The 8,784-nt window shown below is 53.7% G+C and overlaps 1 protein-coding gene across 1 annotated transcript; it reads left to right on the top strand.

The window, feature by feature from the left end:
• Nucleotides 1-6,442: 6,442 nt before the first annotated feature.
• LOC123134342 (probable pectinesterase/pectinesterase inhibitor 32) lies at nucleotides 6,443-7,719 on the top strand. Its single transcript, XM_044553611.1, has 2 exons — nucleotides 6,443-6,797; nucleotides 6,881-7,719. Exons 1-2 carry the CDS (start codon nucleotides 6,536-6,538, stop codon nucleotides 7,576-7,578), a joined length of 960 nt encoding a protein of 319 aa, XP_044409546.1. The 5' UTR covers nucleotides 6,443-6,535; the 3' UTR covers nucleotides 7,579-7,719.
• Nucleotides 7,720-8,784: the final 1,065 nt, after the last annotated feature.

Raw genomic sequence — 8,784 nt, forward strand, 5'->3', positions numbered from 1 at the left:
TTCAACTGACTCCATCAACAATAATAATAACTAAATTCGAACAGACTCCATCGATAACAATAATACTAAAAAGATGGCAAAATAAAACTAACATGTCATGATTACCTCAAATAAGAACCAAATTCAACTGACTCCATCGACAACAATAATTCTTCGGTGCTTCAAAAAAAGTTTCTTCGGACGTTTCTTGATGCAATAATGCTTTCTTTTTTTCTTCTCGTTTTTTCAGCACCAACATCTTCTTCTTAGGCAACATGGCAGGATAATGTCTTAAAATCATGAAGAAAAGAGGGTACAAAGAATTAAGATTTATAATCGGATGATTGGAACCCTAGACATACATGTGGATAGTTGAATATGTACATACTACTGAAATTGTCAAATTGGGATCTGGGGGGATGGATTAGGTCATCAGGAACATGGATGGATCATGGAAACATATACGGGATGAAGAAACTGACGGATGGAATGGATCATGGATTACCTTGTTGGCTCATTGCAGACTTTGAGTTACCGGACTGCTATGCGGCGCGTGCAGCGGCAAGCCGGCGGCAGCCGAGACGGCAAGGCGCCGAGCGCCGAGCGGCAGGCAGGACGAAGAGATTAGAGACCAACCGTCTAGACTCCAGATGAAGGAAAAGAAAATAAGCAGCCGGTACCGATCGTTGGCACTAGCGTAACGCTTCGTAATCGATCGCATGGGCCTCGCGCCCTAGCCCATCTCATATTTTTACCATTTTTTTGCTGGGAATTAGTATGTATATGTACTACATCATGGGCCCCCCTCCCGCCTGGGCCCTGGGCCGCCGCCCCACCGCCCATGCCCCAGGGCCGGCCCCGATCATGGCGCAGCGTCGGCACCCGAAGCTGAGTCGTCAGACTTGAGAATGGCAGCAGCCTGTCCGTCGTCCGCACCACAGAGAAGCGCGATGGCCGCCAGGTCATCCGCAGAGGCAGGTGGCGCGTCTTCGTCGTCAAGACCGGCAGCAGCAATGGCTTCTCCCGGAGCTAGGGCATCGCCAGCGGCAGAGAACCGCGCCGCCTTGGCCTTGACCGCCTTTAAGGTCATGTTAGTGTAAGACTTTGCCTCTTTCCCAGCAAGCCGAGCGTTGCGTCGCACTTTGTCGCGATAGTAGAAGTGGTCGCGGCATGCTTTGCGCCGCTGGCGTCGGATCGCGCACTCGTGTGGCTCAAGGTCTGAGCTGACACTGGGTAGGATTTTCGCTGGCAGGGGCGACAGAGAGGAGGATGCACAGGTAAAACCTGCAGCAAGTGGGGTCGCCGACGTGGGCAGAGCGTAGGCGACGAAGGCGGAGTTGTCGGATGGCGCAAAGCCGACCGACGGTGGTGGTGGAGGCAGGATGTGGTCGAAGGCTTCGCCTGCTGACTCATCAGAGGCAACGAGCGGCGTCATGGGCAGAGGGACCAAGCGGAGTTGCCGAATGGGCCTCTCTGACAGAGGGCCCGGCGCAGCATGTACGGGTGCATGCACCGCGTCCACGCACGGTGCGCTTCCCTCGCCCACTGCATGGGCGTGACGCAAGCAGTAGGAGAGAGGACCGGCAGCGATTCCTGTAGGTCGGAGTAGTCGTCGTCGGAGATGCACAGGGGTGCCTCAAGGGAGCCGCCAGCAGCGGCGGCAGCGACCTGCGCTGCCACCAGTGCAGCAAGGTCGTCGTCGACGACAGGCATGGCATCGTTCGGGCGTGGAGAGGCAACTCGCGTGCCCCCATAGGAGGGGTCAGCTTGCCAAGCAGAGCGGACGGAGTTGACGATGGGGTCGATGGATGGTCGCGGAGAGCCTCGCTGTGAGGGCGGCGCCGAGTCGCCGTCCGAGGAGTCGCTGAAGGGGTTGGCGTCGACTCCATGCGCCCAGCGCGTCATCTCATTCACTTTTACAGTCTTGATCGGGAGGGATTTGGATAATCACACCGTCCGGGGATGGTTTCCCGGCTTGGGCGAGGACGAGTAGTCCGGGGATGGTCGCTGGCGATGACATCGCCGAGGAAGGCGAGGACAAATCGGATTCCCTCACCGTGCAAAAATTCCAGTTCTGGATTTCTTTCATGCCCCTAAACGCAAAACCTGATGATATGCTAGTTAGTTCTGCCCTAAAAGCATCTCCAACAAACGCGTGGAAGCGCGGCACGCTAAAATATTTTACAGCGTTGAAATAGTGTTATTGCACGTCGAGGGTTTGTTGGCGCCGCTTCTCGCGGGGCCGCTCTTCTTCTACCTATTTCCTCACACATGGAGAAACTCCACACACACATGCATCAAAAAAGAACACACAAGCTGTGACAAGAGGCTCCCTTGATGATCACACGATGGCTACATTGTTTTCTCCAGCCCTCTCGGCCTTCTTTCATTGAATCAAAGTAACATATATATACAAAAATCAGGCACTCACGGCCATGCATGTACTCACATACAACTCGGGCGCCACTACCTACCAGCTCTCATGCTACGCCCTACATTACTTACTCCACTACTAACTACATGCGCTAACCACGGCCTGAACTCTATCCATCCATATGACTCGGCCAACACCTGTGACCAATCCCAACTACATGCATGCCTATGCCCGGCCCTTCCTCAACCTCCTCTTAACGGGACTAGGCCAACTCAACATGCACGTAGAGCCCCACGCTCCAGCCTTCGTCGCACTTGCCGCATCACACGGTCATGCTGCCTCTGCGCCTCGCATGTTCCGCGCGCATCCGACGAGTCTGGCCGCAGCAGTGCGTCCTGCACGTCCCGCACGCATCTGACGCGCCCGACGAGCCCGATTGCACCAGACGCCGTGACTTATTTCAACACACACCCTTAAGCCACGGCCTTAACGTTGCCGGAGTTGTTGCAGCTCTCGTCCTTGTCGTCGTCATGGACGCCTCCGCTCGACGCCACCGCGTGCCTCCGCGCCCGCCGCGACGTGCCGTGTGCTCGTCGCGCCCGCGCCATGGTTGCCGCGTCGCTCGATGTCGAAGCCGTGTGCCACCACCGCATCCTGACTCGCTGTGCGTCGTCACCGCCATGAGCTCGCCGCGCACCGCAACCGCGCCGCCGCGACCTCCATGCCCGCTATGCTCGTCGCGGACTCACCACGCGCCGCCTCCGCGTCCATCATGACAGCCGTAGCGCCCGCACCTTCATAGGCCGACACACGGCCCGAAGCTTTGCGCATCTGCCGACGAATGCCGCCATCGCCGCCACGCCTCCGGCACGGCGAACCACGCCCAAGACAATCAAGCTCATGATACCAATTGTTGGTGCCGCTTCTCGCGGCACTGCTCTTCTTCTACCTGTTGCCTCACACAAGAAGAAACTCCACACACAGATACACCAAGAAAGAACACACAAGCTTTGACAAGAGGCCCCCTTAAAAATCACGCGATGGCTACATTGTTTTCTCCAACCCTCTCGGCCTTCTTTGATTGACTCAAAGTAGCATATATATACAAAGATCAGGCACTCACGGCCATGCATGTACTCACACACAACTCGGGCGCCACTACCTACCGGCTCTCACGCCACGCTCCACATTACTTAGTCCACTACTAACTACATGCGCTAACCACGGCCTAAACTCTATCCATCCATATGACTCGGCCAACACCTGTGACCAATCCCAACTACATGCATGCCTATGCCCGGCCCTTCCTCAACCTCCTCTTAATGGCCAAAGGACTAGGCCAACTCAACATGCACGTAGAGCCCCACGCTCCAGCCTTCGTCGCACTCGCCGCATCACACGGCCATGCTGCCTCTGCGCCTCACATGTCCCGCGCGCACCCGACGAGTCTGGCCGCACCAGTGCGTCCCGCACGTCCCGCGCTCATCTGACGCGTCCGACGAACCCGATTGCACCAGACGTCGTGACTTATTCCAACACACACCCCTAAGCCACGACCTCAACGTTGCCGGAGTTGTTGCAGCTCTCGTCGTTGTCATTGTCATGGACGCCTTCGCTCGACGCCATTGCGTGCCTCCGCGCCCGCTGCGACGTGCCATGTGCTCGTCGCGCCCGCGCCATTTTTGCCGCGTCGCTCGACGTCGAAGCTGTGTGCCACCACTGCATCCTGACTCGATGTGCATCATCGCCGCCATGAGCTCGCCGTGCACCGCAAACGCACCGCCGCGGCCTCCATGACCGCTGTGCTCGTCGCGGACTCACCACGCGCCGCCTCCGCGTCCATCATGACAGCCGTAGCGCCGCGCACCTTCATAGACCGACACACGGCCCCGAGCTTTGCGCATCTGCCGATGAATGCCGCCATCGCTGCCACACCTCCGGCACGGCGAACCACGCCCAAGACAATCAAGCTCATGATACTAATTGTTGGCGCCGCTTCTCGCGGCGCTGCTCTTCTTCTACCTGTTGCCTCACACAAGGAGAAACTCCACACACACATGCACCAAGAAAGAACACACAAGCTTTGACAAGAGGCTCCTTTGGTGATCACACGATGGCTACATTGTTTTCTCCAGCCCTCTCGGCCTTCTTTCATTGACTCAAAGTAGCATATATATACAAAGATCAGGCACTCACGGCCATGCATGTACGCACACACAACTCTGGCGCCACTGCCTACTGGCTCTCACGCCACGCCCCACATTACTTACTCCACTACTAACTACATGCGCTAACCACGACCTAAACTCTATCCATCCATATGACTTGGCCAACACCTGTGACCAATCCCAACTACATGCATGCCTATGCTCGGCCCTTCCTCAACCTCCTTTTAATGGCCAAAGGACTAGGCCAACTCAACATGCACGTAGAGCCCCACGTTCCAGCCTTCGCCGCACTTGCCGCATCACACGGCCATGCTGCCTCTGTGCCCCGCATGTCCCGCGCGCACCTGACGAGTCTGACCACACCAGTGTGTCCCGCACGTCCCGCGCGCATCTGACGCGCTCGACGAGCCCGATTGCACCAGACGCCGTGACTTATTCCAACAGGGTTTTCCAGACGCATCCAAATCTGGCGCCCAACTCGGCGGCCCCCCATGCAGCAGCCCACGAGCACAAGCCGGCGCTCTAAATTTACAGCCCCGCAGCCTGCGTGCGCTAAAGTTACAGCTTCGTTTTTATGCGCTCTATTTTACAGTTTCTGCTGAAGCGCTGTTTTTGATTGCGCGCGCTATATAGGCATCTTTTCCGGCGCGTGGCTTATGCATTGCATCTCTTGGAGATGCTCTAAACCACTGCTTTTCAGTTAAACAAGATTTCACAACGGTCAAAGTGCATGACTACATATTCAAAACAGGTGTCCTCTACCTCTTCATTAGGTTGCGAATTTTAAAGCTTAAAGGACTAAATTTCAAATGCTTCAGGTTCTTCCTCTTTCCCTCCCTTGACCATGCCCTGGATCGTTTTGAACGCTACAGCACATCATACTGTGCGTTCAAATCGGCACCGCCTCCGCCCTTGCCTCCATCCGTTCTGGGGCCTGCTCCCTCTCACACAAACTCGCAAAGCACTATCCACGCACAGCACACGCCCACACCTGCAACGTCAGCATGTCAGTCAAAGTCAATTCTACCCAACTACTACCAGGCTATCCATCGCACGGATTCAAATGCACACATGCATTCCCCGCCTGACCAACAACCGCAAGTGGACAGCCCCTTGACCACTGTGCGCCAGCCCACGTCGCCCGTACCGCCCGCGATCCTTGAGCCTGCTCACAACACTGACCCTGTTCCACCGCCGACCATGCATGCAGTCAATGACGACGATAACCACGCGCGGACTCGCACAAACTTTCTCCCCTCCTCGCAGGAAAACGGCAATGGAACCCCGCACCGGCCCCGCAAGGTTTGCTTCGGGCAACAGGGCTCCAATGGCTTTGGATTGATCACGCAATCTCCTATAATGTAGTACTACACCGGAGCTGTCGATTGGCATTTCAATTACGTAGGACGTACGTGATGGCAAGAAAAGGCTTGGCGGTGCAAAACTTCCATTTTAGTTCCCCGGTACAGCTCCTATTATTGCAGGGCGGCTTTTGGTTTACGTTGGAATCTCCTACTCAGGAGCGGTGGGTTGGCAATCAACTACGTAGGTTGATAGCAAGAAAAGGCCTAGCGGTGCAAATCTTCCAATTTTCGATGGTCGGCTCTCCTATAAATGCAGGGCGGCTTTGGGTTGACGGTGGAATCGCCTATAATGTACACGGGAGCTGTGGATTGGGTCAATTACGTAGGTACTCCCTCCGTAAACTAATATAAAAGCGTTTAGATTGCTAAAATAGTATTCTAAACGTTCTTATATTAGTTTACAGAGGGAGTAGATAGCAAGAGAAAGCTTGGCGGTGCAAGCATTCCATTTTAGTTCTGATACGGCTGCTATAAACGCAGGGGATCTTTTGCTTGACGGTGCCATCTCCTATAAAGTATGTAGTACACGGTGCTGTGGGTTGCAGTCCAATCAAAAAGTTAGCGGGAGTCTTCTCGATCAGCGTGTGTTCTTGAGCGGTACGTAGTTTGGATTTGCTCAGGCCCTCCTCCAATTTCTTCCTCCGTTCCAGATGGGTTCCACCGTAGACGTCGTTGTGGCCCTTGATGGTAGTGGCAACTACCGCAGCATTAGCGCCGCCGTCGCTGCCGCGCCACGCAAGAGCATAGTTAGGCACGTAGTCCACATAAAGGCTGGAGTTTACAATGAATACGTGTCTATAGGCAGCGATGTCTGGAACATCACGCTCGTCGGAGATGGGATGGACCGAACCATTATCTCCGGCAACCGAAGCCGAGGCGGTGGCGTCAAAACGGTGGACAGCGGCACCGTCAGTAAGTACATGCATGCATTGCAATCGTCCATGCATGCACTAGTTACGTATGCGTATGGTATTTAATGTTTGATTGATTTGCAGGCGTTGATGGCCGGGGCTTCGTAGCCCGCGACCTAAGCATTGAAAATACAGCAGGGGCTATCAATCATCAGGCTGTCGCGCTGAGATCCTCCTCCGACAACTGTGCCGTGTACCGCTGCGCCATCACGGGCTATCAAGATAGCCTCTACGCGAAGGAAGGAAAGCAATTTTACAGGGAGTGCCGCATCTCGGGCACAGTCGATTTCGTCTTCGGCGACGCGGCGGCCATCTTCCAGAAGTGCTCCATCATCGCGCGCAAGCCGCTTAAGGGCCAGGCGAACGTCCTCACCGCGCAGGGACGTGAACGAGCCGACGGTCCGACGGGGTTTGCGTTCCTCTTCTGTGAAGTACTAGTTGCCAACGACGAGCTCCTTCATGCTGACTTCGCTGTCGAAACATTCCTTGGCCGGCCGTGGCAGCCTTACTCCCGGGTGGTCTTCCTCAAGTGTAGTCTCCAGGGATTCATCAATCCAAAGTGGTGGCTCCAATGGGAGGGCCACACCGACGTCGACAAAATGTTCTACGGCGAGTACAGCAACTCCGGGCCGGGCGCCGACGTGACAGGCCGGGTCAACTGGCCCGGGTTTCACCTCTTGCAAGATGCCGAAGCTGCCAACTTCAGTGTGGAGAAGTTCATTCAGGGCGATGTTTGGCTACCGGCCACTGGAGTGGAGTTCACCCCTGGACTTGGCCAGTGATCCTTGCATCATATCATCCCTCATTCCTTGCATAAATAATTAAATACTTCAGTTAATGTACAGTTCCGTGTGGCACAAACAAGAACCCTTCAGTTAATGTACAGTTTAGTTATATTTTATGTGTGTGTGTGTGTGTGTGTGTGTGTGTGTGTGTGTGTGTGTGGGGAGCTGAGATTCATTAGCTCTCAACTGTACAAAAACTCTTTAAACAATTACTTTCATATATTTAACAAGGAGTCATTTAATTAGCCCTTTGTTTTCAGTGTTTTCCCTTGGAACAAATTTGGTTAAACGAGCTTGAATGACGTGATTTGGCCATGCTACTAAATATGTTATGACGTACATGCTAGTGCAAATCAATTATAGCTACGCGGTGTTCACACACATTTGGAGCTGATACACGCGAGCCCAAAAGGAGGAACTTGTATGCACCACGCGATAGAAGAGGGATGCGAATGGGTACTGTAACTCTTTACTGTACATATGGGGTAAAAATCCCACCGCCACCAGAAAATATATACCAAAAGTAAACAAGTAAATAAATACCATAAAGCTTCCAAACATGGGGGGTGGGGGTGGGCCGTGGGGGGTGGAGGGGAGCCTTAACCTATATATCCTTCTATTTCTCCTTGATCATATGAGCTAACATAGCGATACCATGGATGAAACCACTCCTCCATTTAGCAATGGTCTATTATTTCAATTTTATTTTATTTTTGCATTTTGAACTATACACAAATGTTCGACTAAACTAAGAAGACAACTTCAGACAAGATAAAAGAGGCTGAAACTCTGTTTGGCCTGAATAGAAATATCACACCATGAGTTGGATGCACAGAAACGTTGAAGACTGCTATTCACAGAGCTAAAGTAGCAAAGGCACAACCGTTAGAGCAACTCCAAATGGGCGACTCAAACGGACGTGCGCTTTGTCTGCTTTTCGTTCGTTTGGGTCAGCCAAGCGGACGTGTGCGTCCGCATTCTGAAATGGGTCGGCTTGACCGCCCAACGGGAAGGCAAACCCAAATGTGCCGGCATGCAAAAAATAAAATGCTCGCACGAAATAAACTTAATTATACATAAGTGGCCGGTCAAACGCCGACCAAAGTCCACTTAAACATTAATTAAAACATTAAAAAAAAAGTCTGCGCCCGCCTTCTGCCGCCCTGCACGCTGCCCTAGACGTCGTCGGCCTTGCCCTTGCCC

Source organism: Triticum aestivum, chromosome 6B (genome assembly GCF_018294505.1).
Source record: "Triticum aestivum cultivar Chinese Spring chromosome 6B, IWGSC CS RefSeq v2.1, whole genome shotgun sequence".
In the NCBI taxonomy this organism is placed as follows: domain Eukaryota; kingdom Viridiplantae; phylum Streptophyta; class Magnoliopsida; order Poales; family Poaceae; genus Triticum; species Triticum aestivum.

What these genes read in the sequence shown, in the direction of transcription:
- LOC123134342 (XM_044553611.1), top strand. Translation starts at nt 6,536, where the DNA reads ATGGGTTCCACCGTAGACGTCGTTGTGGCCCTTGATGGTAGTGGCAAC. An exon ending in GGTGGACAGCGGCACCGTCA is followed by an intron (nt 6,798 to 6,880) that starts GTAAGTACATGC and finishes ATTGATTTGCAG; the next exon opens with GCGTTGATGGCCGGGGCTTC.